At 35.8% G+C, this 15943-nt stretch overlaps 1 protein-coding gene across 1 annotated transcript in view; it reads right to left on the bottom strand.

The window, feature by feature from the left end:
• Positions 1–15943, bottom strand: part of LOC149426543 (uncharacterized) — a 150683-nt gene that overhangs the window by 83411 nt on the left and 51329 nt on the right. Inside the window, exon 3 of the mRNA XM_089631656.1 lies at positions 12308–12519. Within this exon, the coding sequence (XP_089487782.1) occupies positions 12308–12519 (212 nt within the window). The remainder of the gene's footprint in view (positions 1–12307; positions 12520–15943) is intronic.

The following is a 15943-nucleotide window of genomic DNA, read 5'->3' as shown; positions in this document are numbered from 1 at the left end:
CGCTGAAACATCGCTCTCATGTGCCACATATTTCTCACTGATTGATTGGCTTTTTCATGAGTTATGTTCTCGGTTATAGTCAGCGGGAATTAATATCGTATTCATTCATAGTATAGCTTTATTGGGTAATGAAGCATGCGCATTAGTGAAAGATATGGTCCAAAGAAGCCCTAAATGTTGAATAAATAACCCAATATATACGTATATATTGGGGAAGATTCCCAATACTATTCAAGGAATTTATTTTCGTTTTAACTCTAATTTAAAAAGAATGTACTCATATTATAATGTATTTTGCGAATATAAATAAGAATATATTAATTGATAGAGATGTGTAGTTATGTTAGTGTTTCAAGTTGCATTTTGGTTTTATTTTCAATGTACCCTTGGCTTAGATTTTCAATTTTGTTTTTATTTGGTTTTATGCCCAGCTAGGCTTTTACATGCATTTTAAAACAGAATATATCTAGTAAGCTATCGAAAATTGTACAAAAAAAATTTAAAGCTGATGAATATAAAATGATATTAGTAAAACGTGTAACAGTAACATAAAATATTATAGAAACTAGAACAATACTACCTTTTAAAGAAAAATCACTAAAACTACATTACCAACGCTACTCTAATTTGTAGGATTCAACAAAGTGCTGGTATAGATTACGCTTTATTCTATAAATGGAGTCAATAAATATATCAAAAGTACCCCATACTTGTTGCCCAGATCATGCATCCAACTAGAACAGTTCTACACAAAAGACAATTCACTTAAACTACATTACCAACGCTACTCTAATTTTGCAGGATTCAACAAAGTGCTGGTATCTATAGATTACGCTTTATTCTATAAATGGAGTCAATAAATATTTCAAAAATACCCCACACTTGTTGCCCAGATCATGCATCCTTTTGGTTAGTGAGTGTGTCTGATAGTTGGTTGTATATGTATTGCAGAAGATATATATTATATACCCATGGCTTAGATTTTCAATAAATACTTGGCTTAGATTTGCCATTGAATCTCAGATTTTATCATATTTTTAAAAGAATTAGGTAGCTTTAAGGCGGTTTTTAAACTTTTTGAAGTAAATAGCAAAAGAAGGGAAGAACAAACTCTTTCTACATATTTCAATATAATATTTCAAAAAGCAGCAAAAACTACCTTCTATCTTCTGCACTAATAAATATCTATATTTAAAACATTTTTCGTATAATTGCTGCCGGAAGATGACCGATTATATGGGGTGTTAAGAGACGTAGAGACATTCTCAAAGAGTGATTTTAAATTTTAAAAAGAGTTATTTTAAAATTTTAGAAAACAAAACTCTCCAAATAACTGTTTAGAATATATTTATTTTTTGTTTCATTTATATCGTTTGACTTAATAGAGTAGGATGTAGCTTAAAGAAATTAGCTATTAAAATATACTTTTCCTATAACGTCTAACAAGTAATGGCCAGCAATTTTATCACTAATATTATTTCAATAAAAAGAACACGTGCTTCTTTGTCAACGGCAATATTTCTCAATCGCACTCAAGGAAACATACATTATCCGTATGAAGAAATTAAAAAAAGCGAATTTTGGAAATGTCATAATTACCTACTTAGTAAATAATTAAATGCAGATGTTTAAACTCATTAGAGAATGTTAAAAAAAAAAATTGTTTTTTTTTTTTTTTAGAATAAATTAATAAGAAACTTAAATTGTAATACCCGGCTTTACCCGGCTCAGAACAGATATTGTTTAGTGAGTCAACCTTAAATAAAAAAAAAAATAAAAAATAAATTTAAAAATGTGTATTTATTAAGAATACAAATAACTTTGTTTACATCACTTTTATTTATATACACATTCTACACGTTTCGTGAACGATGTTCACATCATCAGGATTAAATGTACACTAAAGTTAAAAATTAATTATAGATCACCTATGGAGAGGATAGGTAAAAAGAAGGGTAGGGTTGAGAAGTGGTGTTTCAAAGAGCTGGGAATTAATAATGTGATTAGAAGGGAAATTCCAGTTAAGTGGAAAAATATTTAAAAGAGGGTTTAAAAAAATTGGCTTATTAATGATATATGTTTTGGAATTTACATTTTTTTTGTTTTTAAATAAGAAAAAATTTAGATTACATTCTCCATCCCCCTTTATTGACTTTGTTAATTCCCAATTCTTTGAAACTCCCAATACTTCTTAACCTTTCCCCTTCTTTTTACCCCTCGGTATTATTGTTTTTGGGCAACACTGGTAACACTCCGCTACTAATAAATTATTTTTACATTATTTTAGTAGTTATTGTCTAGAACTCAACTTCTGCGATATTTCTTACATCACAACATTGCTTATTTCATGGAAGCATTTAGTGCCTTCAGGGCATTTCCAGACATTTTACACGTAACACAATTTGCTACTTTGTGAAAATTCTCAGGAAAACTAAAAATAAGGGTTGTTAAACCTCTAACAGCTGGAATCTGTCATGAAACGACGTGATTTAACCCAATCTTCATCATTCAAATAGAAGAATTTCACATGCAGACGTATAAGTAATGCGGTTACTCAATCAATTCACGTTTCCGGATTGGACCCGCAGCCAGTAGCCTAGCCTGCTTGAATCCGAGACGCAGTTGGCGGAACGTGCGCGGGAAGATGACATCCGCACCCGTCTGGGGACGACATTACCAGGAGGGTGCAGGTAAGTGCACATGCAGGGAGATTGAACACGTAACTGCTGTAAGCTGGTTACGGAATGCAGACTGACTGCCGCCAGCCCACGGATAACTTCCGACAGCGATATACATTTATTAAATGCAAATATTTCAAATTCAGGGTTTTACGTCAAGCGATGTTGCGCTTTTCTGGTAAAATGCCGGAAATTTATCGTCGTTTATTAGCGGCTGTCCGCACTAGCGACAAACTTCTTGAAAATTTGTTGGTGTCTAATGTTTATGCAATGAAAGATCTTTAATATGTATATTTATTATAATTCTAATAGGTATAACGGGAAAAACAAATCGAAAAAGCAGCATTTATAGCTACCCTGATACATTTTTCTATCGATTATCACGTTTATTTTCTATTTTTTCCCAGAAAAATCTATATTGTAAAGTATTTAAGATTTATAAATTATATGCAAATAGAGTAACTGAAATAGAATATATACAGATTAGAGTAGCAGGGCAACATTTTGGTTTTATTTTTAGCATGATGGTAAGAGGAAACGAAGTATTAGCTAGCTTTTTAGATCTGCAAACTTAACTTATGGTCGGTGTTTCAGTTGCTGTTTTAGCTCAGCTTGGGAGATATGCGCGTCCATCAAATTGCTATCGGCTAGGTTTCCTGTCAACACATAACAAACAGACTCATAATATTCCTGAGTTGGATGAAATGTCAGCCTATAGTCATTTAAACAACATTTCGTGTGTGTAGTTCTTTCTTTTAAGGATAATTAATGAAAGAGTGCACAAAAATACCCGCCTCTCCTCATTTTAAGTTTTTATTCCTTAAATAAACCTCATAATATTAATTTGTATTATTTGCCTGGATTTCGAACACACAAACACTCAAGTTAAGAATATACGAATAAACTCTGCAGTGAAGGTGGTCACTTATAATAAATTAATAAACTTAAATTATTTATAAGCTATAATTATGTAATTCTATAATATGATTTACCTGTCTCCGAAAAGTAGAAGTTAAACGAATTCATTCTAATTTTGAGACTGACTTGTTTCACATCAAACGTCTTGTTTCAAAACAAAGATGAAAAACAATTTTCTTCAAGATTGTTTTATGTTGACTCGCCGTCTTTATAAAGTTTAAAGAATTTAATACTTTAAATAGCGTGATGTTGAAAAACAGAATAATTGTTTGTAGCTTTGCGAATAGAACCTTCTAAGTTGTTCAAAGGATTTCTAATTACGGAGCTTCCACTTTTAATCTTTAATTCAAAGACGGGAAGAAGCGGAATAGTTGCTCCTGTTTTCTTTTACTCTTTTGTCTCGAAGTGAAATGTTGGCAGGCTATACAATTTAATGTGGTGTGTTTTATAGGAACACCTGAGCTGTTGGCTTTCACGTGAAACTGTATTATTTTTAAATAATATTGAAATCATGTTTTCTTTCTTCAATAATCGCATAGACGGCCGGCATAGTCCAGTGGTAACGCATTGGACTGCCATTCCGAAGGTCGCGGGTTCGAACCCGGCGTGCGCAAATAAATTTTATTTGATTAATTTGTGTTATTTCACAATTAATTAATTAAAATAATATATAGTATATTTGCGGCACGTTCCAGAGTGGAAGATACTACCATTATCGCCCTGGTGTAAGACCACCATTCAGAATTGAAACGTTGCTCCAAATGGCTTTAGCCGTGTTTAGTGACTAGATCTGAATAGCCAGGTACTTCCCCACCTTCCTCTTTCCCTTCCCCACTTACCTTCAGCCTCACAACATCCCCCAATTGGGGATGCCATAGTCTCACTGGCTCCAGACGGGAGCAGTTGGGACTCTTGTGAGGTATTCACTATAAAAAAAATAAAAAATAAAATATTCACTTTGTGGCGTCAATTGATTTTGTTGATTTAGTTTATAAGTTTTTGTTGCATATGTAAATTCAGTAATTACCTATTTTATTAAAATTTAATTTGTTTATCCATATTAAATATTACTTCTTAACACTGACACTACGTGCGGGTCGATTCGCTAGCTGTTTACTACGAGTATGTAGCGGGTGAAGGGGTCTCCGAAAAAAAAAAGTTTTTCTTATAAATCAACATATATTCGAATGTTATAAATTAGATTTTTTGGGTCATATAATGCAGGTACTTTGTAATGTGGTATGATGTCGTGTAGCAGAATTATTATTTTTATCATATGTATGCAACTGCCAACTGTCCCAACTGCCCGGAACAAGTAGTTTTATGGCATCCTCAATAATTGGGGCGTGTTGTGGCTCTGAGGGAAGTGGAGAGGAGAAGGAAATACAGAGCAAAACTGAGAGCCTTCCATTTGATTTAGATTTTATCACCAAACACAGATAAAGCCATTCCAAAGAAATTTTAAATTCGTAATTGCGTTAGTGCTTCGGGGCATATTACGAAAACTAAGAACATTCCAATGAGTTGACAAATTATCTACAAAAATGTCATCATTTTCATAAATTTATGAAGCCATTTTTTCCAAAAGATTTAGAATAATACAGTAGGTACAATGTTTTCAAAAACGGGTAAAGCCATTTCACGTCTTTCACCAGGACAATACTGAAAATATCTACTACTCTGAAACGTTTCGCAAATATATAAAGTAAAATATATAAATTTTATTTTGTATTAATTAAATGTGAAATAATACGTATTAATCATACAATTTTTTTTGAACGCTAAAATTTTAACCGACAATATCCTTATGCACACTTTGGCAAGAGATTAAAAAGTGCCATTAAAATGATGCGAAAATGTTAACTAGGCGCAGTTTACGATGATTCGGCGAAAAGGGTAAAAATACCCTTCCAGCCGTTATATAAACAGAACATAAATAGAACCATCACAGAACTCGAAAATCAACTTTGAAATTTGATGAATTGTTCAAATAGTGTGAAACAATTTATTTGAACTGCTTATATTATATTGTTATGTATTGTTTGAATAAAGGCTGTTTATAACGCAAATAAATAAAATAACCCTTTGTGTAATTCCTGATTTCTCTTCAAATTGTGTATAATTTAACTTTAGAATTGTAAAAAGTTTATTTTTTTAAATTATTTTTTCTATTTTTAATTATTGAATTTTCATGTTTGGTAATATTATTTTTCGTTGGTATTTTTTTCTCATGTTAAAATTTATTGTGTATCATATAAAAGATAAACTGAATAATGTGAAATATGTGATGTATTATGTAAAAGATGATCTGTCTTATGTAAAAGCCCATTATAATAAAATCGCAAAGAGAGTAACTTTACAGACAGGCTGTTGGGGGATTAGTAATCTATCTGAAAGAATTGTGTAATACGAAAAACAATCCGTTCTCGCTGATTTGAAAAAATGGAACTACCGTTCAACAGACACTTGTCAGCTCAAAAACGCGACAATATCGGGAACGAGGAGGAAACAACAGGAATCGGAAAGTGATTTCAGCTTTTTATTGTTGTTGGAGCGCCGTCTCCGACCCCGCCTGGCGCCTATTGAGAAAGGCTTCCCCCGGCGGGATTACGGGGGGAGGCGGGCCATCCCACACCCACCCCCAGGCCCCCACCGGTGGTGATTGATAGCCATTGACAAACACATTAAAGACTCGGCCGGGAGTTTTTTAAAGCACGCCGGCAATCTGGGCAGATGACGGTGCAAGATTTTCATACAACCCAGCGTCCTCGGCCCTTTGAGAAAACTCTAAAAACAGGAATAACCCTCCCTTGCCCTCCGCCACATAGCTCTTGCGGGGATTCCGTGAGTAAGCAAGATCAATCCCCGTCTCGCGTAATAGAATTAGAGTAAACCGAATCACATCTGCAAATCCGCGATGGTTCGTTCTGCATAATGGATCACCAACGTTTAATAGAACGCCTAATGTGATGACTATTTTTACCCATTTTCAAAAATGAATAACCAAAATTTAATGGACGTTTCCTCATGCCGAATATTTTCTTAGGGTGAAATGCAGATCACGCCAAACTCTGGGAATTGAATAAAAATGCACTTTCTAGATGAGAAAAGTGTGTAGAAACTCATTAAAAAAAGAATTAAGGCGCGGAAGAATAAATTGAGGGAGATACAGCCGATCAAAGTTTAATAAAATTGCACTTCGCGATCTGAGGGTAAAATTCGGTTTATGAGAGTATAACCGAAATTGAACTTGATTTAGACTAATTTAGGGCTGGGGAATCCGAATCTGAAAGAATTAGGTGGGGGTCGGCACTATTAACTGAGTTATAGGGTTTTGAAACTTCGTACGCGATACATAGAAACCATGTTTTATTTATCAATTATGACTTCAATTTGATATTAAGAAAATTAAATTAACAACTATTTACTTTTGAAATTTCAGTAGTGCCAACCAAAAAAAGAAAAGTGTTGCCATATAATAATAATATTTTTTTACAAAATAGGTTAGGTGTTTAGTTTGGGTTAGAGTAGGCAGAAGAACATGGGAAAAAGGTATTAGAATTAAATCACAAACCAGTCTATACAAACCTAGCGTAGCCCACAAACTACTTGAAAACTGGGATATAACTATAAAGGGGACGCGAGCAGGCGTTATTAAAGGGGCAATTTTGTGTAACAGGAAATAACATGGAAAAAAGGTATTAGTATTAAATCACAAACCGTCTATACAAACCTAGCGTAGCCCACAAACTACTTGAAAACTGGGATAAAACTCTAAAGGGGACGCGAGTGGGCGTTATTAAAGGGTCATTTTTTTGTTATAGAAAATCAGGTTAGGTTAGGTTATATATATATACATAAATTAAGTATTTACAAGATTTTAAATAATAAACTACCAATCTGGCAAATGATATTTAATTTTCAGAATTTTCCATGCATTGATATTATTATATGGCAACACTTTTTATTTTTTGGATGGCACTACTGAAATTTCAAAAGTATTAAAAGTTTTTAATTTGATTTTCGTGACAAAATATGGCGGCGGACTGTCCGAATATGGTGATAATATCAGATCGCGAAGTGCAATTTATTAAACTTTGATCGGCTGTATCTCCCTCAATTTATTCTTCCGCGCCTTAATTCTTTTTTTAATGAATTTCTACACACTTTTTTCATCTAGAAAGTGCATTTTTATTCAATTCCCAGAGTTTGGCGTGATCTGCATTCCTCCCTTTTGTTATATTAGAAAACTTTCCAAGTAAGTTCGCTAAAGTGATGAAATTTTACCTATATTATTGGTCTTAAAGATCACTTTTTACATACTTTTTATCGATGTATTTTCAAAGGCTTTGTTGCGAAAACAATATGTTTATTCACAAAATTTTCTTCCGTCATTTTTCAAACCATCGATATAATAAGAATAAAACAATATTATTCCTAAAAATAGTTTATTCAATTTCTAATAAAAAAATACTAACTTCGGTTGTGTCACGCATACGTAACTCTGATTCAATGAACTCAAATTTTCTTTGAAATGAAGTGTCATTATCAAAATTGGAACTCATTGTATAAATATTTCAGACAAGCAATTACAATAGGTACCTATAAATAATTTAATATTTTAACAGAAAGTTATTTCAATTGTCTTTTTAATAATTGGAATTATAACATCTCGTGGTTTTGTGTAACAGTTCGAATAATTATATAATTACTGTGCGATGCAGTTTGAATAGGGAGTGAAGTGAAATAACGTATGTTTCTAATTGGTCAAAGTTCCAAGAAATCCAGGAACTGTCGATTTTATAGGTGATTTTTTTTATTTGAATACCGCACAAGAGTCCCAATTGCTCCCAACCGGCTGGAGCAAGTAAGACTAAGGCATCCCCAATTGGGGTATGTTTTGAGGCTGAAGATAGTACAGACGGGAAGAAGATGGGGAAGAGAAAGGTCGTGGAAGTACTTGACTATTCAGATCTGGTCACCTAAAACGGCTACAGCAATTTCAATAACGTTTGAATTGTGAATGGTGGTTTTCAAGAGGTCAATCCTGAGATTATCTTCCACTCTGGAACGGGCCTAAATTATTTTTCATTATTTGTGAAAAACACAAATTATTTCAATAAAATTTACTCCCGCACACCGTGATTCTAAAATAAATCAAACTGAAGCATTCACAACTAGCCAACATTTTAATTTTTCAATACATTGTAGTAAAATACTTATTTTTTAACTTTAAATCACTGTCACAGTAATTTTTAGATAATTATTTCTTGATTGAACACTCACAAAAATTAATAGGCATTTTTTACATTATGATCGATAAAAAATGGCGCTTTAAAAAGCTTAAATTTAAATATTTTCCGTACAGTAGAATGTTCTCTCTCGCTTTGAAGTAAGTCTTTTTGCGTTTCTTTTAAACGTTACCCCTGAAATAAACCTGATTATTTTGAATGAAAAGCGATAAAATTTACCCAACTCAAGTTTAATTAAAAATGTGCTGGAAATGTTTACACTTCAAAATCCGTATAGCCGCGAATCTTTATTACTTTCTAAAAATCGTTTTATTTTTTTTGCAAAAAAATTTTCTTTGAATCTTTTTTATTTAAATGAAACCTAATGAATTCCTTTGATTCTTAATCATTCATTTCTGGGTATTACGTTAAAAACATACCTTATTATTTAGGTAGCTACCTATAAATTACATGTTCCTTCAAGAAATATGATGCTCTTACTAATAATAATACATTTTGTACGGGTGATCCATGAGGTGGAAACACAACTACATATCCAACCTTCATTGGGAGTAATTCCACTTTCCAACTATTAAAAAAATTGAATTTCATTCTATAAAATGAAGCGAGCAGCACAAAAATTAACACTTATGTGATTGGGGATTATGATTAAATCTGCCCAACGTTCTGTAAACCCAATTGATTTTTAAAATACAGATAAAACATGGACGAAAGCTTAAACAACATTACAGAAAAAGTCAGTAGGTATTACGAAAGTTTGGATTACAGGAATTTTATGATTCCGTTCGCTTTTCAACGTAAATACTCTTTCTATAGTACATTTACTTATTTAATAAGGAATTTATCTATGTGAAACTTTAGTAACATAGAATCGAATTAAGTTGGTAGAATGCTGGTCTTTAAACAATTTTGATATGTCAGATATATTCAATTTCGGAGGTGAGTTTGGGTACCGTCGCCCAGGGAACCATTTATTGGGTAACTAATATTTTTGCAATAGGTCACCTGAAGTGGTTCGCTACGTTTGGTAATTTAGCAGGGGTGCCGGGGTTCATCGGGTGAGGTGTGTTCAGGATACACCCGTCCACAATCTCCATGGAGTACCAGATCGAGACAGGCTGGTTTGGGGAGACCCTTTGAAATTTCTCTACCCATCTCCTTGCACCGCAGAGGGAGGGATAATATATTCATACGTCCGTCACTCCTGGACATACTGATCCCAGGTTTCTTTTTGATTGTTTTGATTCCTACCCAACCCTTATACCTTCTCGAAACTTTCTCTCTTAAAAAAGACCCTTACATCCCAAAATATTATATAGGCCCTGAGAGAAATTATTTTCTTCAGGGCCTCCAGTGCAGTAATGTAAAAAATGTCATTTTGCAAAGGATTGGATTTAAAAATGGTTAATTCTGTCAATCAGATGAGATTCGACCGCCCTTTGTACAACGCATTGAAATTTTATCATTTTTCAAGAGGATTATAATTGAACGTAAACAACTTTCTAAAAATCCTTTTCAGTTTTTGTCTAGTCTACCAAAAAAAAATATCTTAATTTAACATCATGTACACTGCAGAAGTAAAATTTTATTAGTTTTTTTCAAATAAATGTGTTTTTTTATGGAAGGATCCAGGAAATTTTAGGCAGACTGTAGTAACAGGTTCAAGAATACATTTGGCCCTGTGGTAAACCTTAAAAAAGAAGACGATGACGGTTTAAAAGAAATATGTAAAAAGGAAAATTATATTGTGATGTTTAATTAATAAAATGCGAAAATATTGAAAACAGCATCACTTATTCAAAATGGAGCCAAAATCTCTCGACAAATATCTTATGTAGATTTTAAAGAAACACTGCGAATTTTTAGAACAGAATCAGATGTGATTTTAATAATTTTCGTATTATCACTTTTCGGCTCAACATATTATTTAAATAAATAACAATATTTTCAAGGGCTTAAAAATGTAAAAGTGTTCTATAGAAATGTATTATAAATCGGTAGAAAGTCGTAATACATTGTCTTAAAGCCAGTGTGTTTCTTGAAGATGTATTGACTGATTGGATTATTGAATAAACGTAATACTTATGATTTTTCATCACGTCTTTTTCAACTATTTCCGTGCGTTCATTTTTATTTGTTACTATATTGTTTGTATTACAATAACAACAATCAAATTATGGTTCTACGCAACTACATAGAGCCGTGGTTTATTTTTTTACTTTTCATATATGAAGTATTCCGTTTTAAGTTAGACGTTTACAATCAGGAAACATCAAAGCAGAAAACCAACAAAGCGAGAGCTAAGATGTCTTTAATACTCAATAATCTCTAGTGATGATTAAAATAAAAGATTTTTGACTTCCTTTGTGTTGTGGAGTAGTCCTTCGTAATATCTTTAAGAGGAAGCTACAAGCAAAAAATGTATATATTCTTGGTATACCTTATATTGTAGATAATAGGTATTAAAATCGCTTGAAAAATACAGTCTAGAAACGTTCAATTTCAAGTACAAAATTTGTTTTTATTTATTATTTTGTAAATAATTTTATAAGAAAGCAAAAAAGTAAATCAAGTGAAAGTGTCACAGATAATCTTAGCAATAATACTGTACTTTTAAAAAGTTGTTTCCTTTATGCTTTCATACATTTCAATTGAAAAAAAACATATTTTTAGTAGCTTTCATTTATATTTTTTATGAAGTAATTTATTTTTTATTTGTATTCTACTCAAGCGAAACGATAGGAAAACTTTCAATTTATCTTAAGCTTATTTTTTGGTGTTCATAATGTACACCAATTCGTAATAAAGATTAATCAAAATAGTGATTTGGCACTAAGCTTCGCCTTAACATCCTCAAGCTTGGAATTTAGGTGAAGGACTTACCCGAGAAATAAAAATTAATAAAAGCGCTGCGAAGTGACATGGAAAGGTTATAGAGCAAAGCATCCGCGATCTTTCAGTTCATCTGGACTGGTATCAGCCTGAGCAGTTCAGAGAAATCTAACTTCTCTCTTACTTCCTACTTATTTCTATTATTATTCCAGGGGCGTTCCGTGACTTTTTAATTACTTTCACAATTAATATACTAAGAAATTTGTGTCATCAAATTATAAGCATTAATACTGTGGTTTTAAAGCCATAATTGAGGATGTTAAAAGATCAAATTTGGTTTCTTAACTTAAATCATAACTCTAAGGACGGGTGGCTTCGGAGAATTTTAACAATTCATCAAATTTCAACGTTCATTTTCGAGTTCTGTGAGTCCTATTTATGTTCTGTTATTATAGACTAGTTGCTTGAAAAAACTGAAATAATAACAGAACTTTAAAAAATCTTTTACAGAACTTTGAAATTTGACGTATTGTTCAAATCCTCCGAAACCACCCGTCCTTAGAGTATATAATATGCTTTTCTTCATTCCTAATATATAGATTTGTTTTTCCATAGAAGTATACTCACATCCACGTCGAACCCCGGCAGCGGAAAGACCCTGGTATGCGGCAGCTCCTTGGGTATGTAGCGGAAGAACTCTTCGCGGCCCTTGTACCACTTGACGCTGTACAGCACGTCTTGTTCCAGGTCGTAGCGGCACTGCAGCGATACCGTGTCGCCCGCCGCCGCCGCCTCCGGTACGGCCACCTGCACGTCCCGCAGACCCGCCACAGGGGCGCCTGCAAACAAACCAAAACAACTCCTTATTATAAATGGTCATTTTAAATGTATAAGTACCCTATACACAGCATCTCCAAAGACCATATGCCCTTAGGAAAACGTTTTGTATGGTTTTAGTTAATAAAGTTTTTTTTTACGTTTTTGGACGTCCGAACTTTTTTAATAGTGTGTAATTGTTAATATTTTTTAAGTATCATTAGATATTAAAAAAATTAAAACTAATTTATATTTAGTTGGACTCAACCAACCTCGACAAATGCCAATGTAATCGGATTTCAGAGAAATGTGAATAATTCCGTGTATACGTGATTGCCACCAAAATTGATAGAATGCATTGTAATCGACTTGTAATGCATTGTAGTCCATCTGCCGCGTTTCGGCTTGATCATTTCCGAAATCAAACTTGAAATTCAAATAAAAAAACTTTCTTTCTTGCTCACGAATAAACTTTCTGTAACGTAAGTTTGGAGGGCGTTGGTGACATCACTCCGATCAGCGTTTATGAGGGCATTCCCAGATCATAGTCACGACTATCTTAGCAGTCAGTGGCAATACCTATATCATAGTGTGGAGGGCGTTAGTGACATCACACCGATCAGCGTTTATGAGGGCATTCCCAGATCACAATCAGGACTGTCTTAGCAGTCAGTGGCAATACCTATATCATAGTGTGGAGGGCGTTGGTGACATCACTCCGATCAGCGTTTATGAGGGCGTTCCCAGATCACCATCACGACTGTCTTAGCAGTCAGTGGCAATACCTATATCATAGTGTGGAGGGCGTTGGTGAGATCACACCGATCAGCGTTTATGAGGGCATTCCCAGATCACAATCACGACTGTCTTAGCAGTCAGTGGCAATACCTATATCATAGTGTGGAGGGCGTTGGTGACATCACACCGATCAGCGTTTATGAGGGCATTCCCAGATCATAGTAACGACTATCTTAGCAGTCAGTGGCAATACCTATATCATAGTGTGGAGGGCGTTGGTGAGATCACACCGATCAGCGTTTATGAGGGCATTCCCAGATCACAATCACGACTGTCTTAGCAGTCAGTGGCAATACCTATATCATAGTGTGGAGGGCGTTGGTGACATCACTCCGATCAGCGTTTATGAGGGCATTCCCAGATCACCATCACGACTGTCTTAGCAGTCAGTGGCAATACCTATATCATAGTGTGGAGGGCGTTGATGAGATCACACCGATCAGCGTTTATGAGGGCATTCCCAGATCACAATCACGACTGTCTTAGCAGTCAGTGGCAATACCTATATCATAGTGTGGAGGGCGTTGGTGACATCACACCGATCAACGTTTATGAGGGCATTCCCAGATCATAGTAACGACTATCTTAGCAGTCAGTGGCAATACCTATATCATAGTGTGGAGGGCGTTGGTGAGATCACACCGATCAGCATTTATGAGGGCATTCCCAGATCACAATCACGACTGTCTTAGCAGTCAGTGGCAATACCTATATCATAGTGTGGAGGGCGTTGGTGACATCACTCCGATCAGCGTTTATGAGGGCATTCCCAGATCACCATCACGACTGTCTTAGCAGTCAGTGGCAATACCTATATCATAGTGTGGAGGGCGTTGGTGAGATCACACCGATCAGCGTTTATGAGGGCATTCCCAGATCACAATCACGACTGTCTTAGCAGTCAGTGGCAATACCTATATCATAGTGTGGAGGGCGTTGGTGACATCACACCGATCAGCGTTTATGAGGGCATTCCCAGATCATAGTCACGACTGTCTTAGCAGTCAGTGGCAATACCTATATCATAGTGTGGAGGGCGTTGGTGACATCACACCGATCAGCGTTTATGAGGGCATTCCCAGATCATAGTCGCGACTGTCTTAGCAGTCAGTGGCAATACCTATATTATAGTGTGGAGGGCGTTGGTGACATCACACCGATCAGCGTTTATGAGGGCATTCCCAGATCACAATCACGACTGTCTTGGCAGTCAGTGGCAATACCTATATCATAGTGTGGAGGGCGTTGGTGACATCACCCCGATCAGCGTTTATGAGGGCATTCCCAGATCATAGTCACGACTGTCTTAGCAGTCAGTGGCAATACCTATATCATAGTGTGGAGGGCGTTGGTGACATCACACCGATCAGCGTTTATGAGGGCATTCCCAGATCACAATCACGACGTTCTTAGCAGTCAGTGGCAATACCTATATCGTAGTGTGGAAGGCGTTGGTGACATTACCCCGATCAGCGTTTATGAGGGCATTCCCAGATCATAGTCACGACTGTCTTAGCAGTCAGTGGCAATACCTATATCATAGTGTGGAGGGCGTTGGTGACATCTCCCCGATCAGCGTTTATGAGGGCATTCCCAGATCATAGTCACGACTGTCTTAGCAGTCAGTGGCAATACCTATATCATAGTGTGGAGGGCGTTGGTGACATCACCCCGATCAGCGTTTATGAGGGCATTCCCAGATCATAGTCACGACTGTCTTAGCAGTCAGTGGCAATACCTATATTATAGTGTGGAGGGCGTTGGTGACATCACACCGATCAGCGTTTATGAGGGCATTCCCAGATCACAATCACGACTGTCTTAGCAGTCAGTGGCAATACCTATATCATAGTGTGGAGGGCGTTGGTGACATCACCCCGATCAGAGTTTATGAGGGCATTCCCAGATCATAGTCACGACTGTCTCAGCAGTCAGTGACAATACCTATATCATAGTGTGGAGGGCGTTGGTGACATCACACCGATCAGCGTTTATGAGGGCATTCCCAGATCATAGTCACGACTGTCTTAGCAGTCAGTGGCAATACCTATATCATAGTGTGGAGGGCGTTGGTGACATCACCCCGATCAGCGTTTATGAGGGCATTCCCAGATCATAGTCACGACTGTCTTAGCAGTCAGTGGCAATACCTATATCATAGTGTGGAGGGCGTTGGTGACATCACCCCGATCAGCGTTTACGAGGGCATTCCCAGATCATAGTCACGACTGTCTTAGCAGTCAGTGGCAATACCTATATCATAGTGTGGAGGGCGTTGGTGACATCACCCCGATCAGCGTTTATGAGGGCATTCCCAGATCATAGTCACGACTGTCTTAGCAGTCAGTGGCAATACCTATATTATAGTGTGGAGGGCGTTGGTGACATCACCCCGATCAGCGTTTATGAGGGCATTCCCAGATCATAGTCACGACTGTCTTAGCAGTCAGTGGCAATACCTATATCATAGTGTGGAGGGCGTTGGTGACATCATCCCGATCAGAGTTTATGAGGGCATTCCCAGATCATAGTCACGACTGTCTCAGCAGTCAGTGGCAATACCTATATCATAGTGTGGAGGGCGTTGGTGACATCACACCGATCAGCGTTCGTGAGGGCATTCCCAGATCACAGTCACGAATGACTTAA

The sequence above is a fragment of the Hesperophylax consimilis genome, chromosome 1, assembly GCF_061612785.1.
Source record: "Hesperophylax consimilis isolate HC1 chromosome 1, BYU_Hcon_1.0, whole genome shotgun sequence".
NCBI lineage: Eukaryota > Metazoa > Arthropoda > Insecta > Trichoptera > Limnephilidae > Hesperophylax > Hesperophylax consimilis.
The sequence above is the reverse complement of the archived record's forward strand: the minus strand, read 5'-3'. Positions and strand labels throughout refer to the sequence as shown.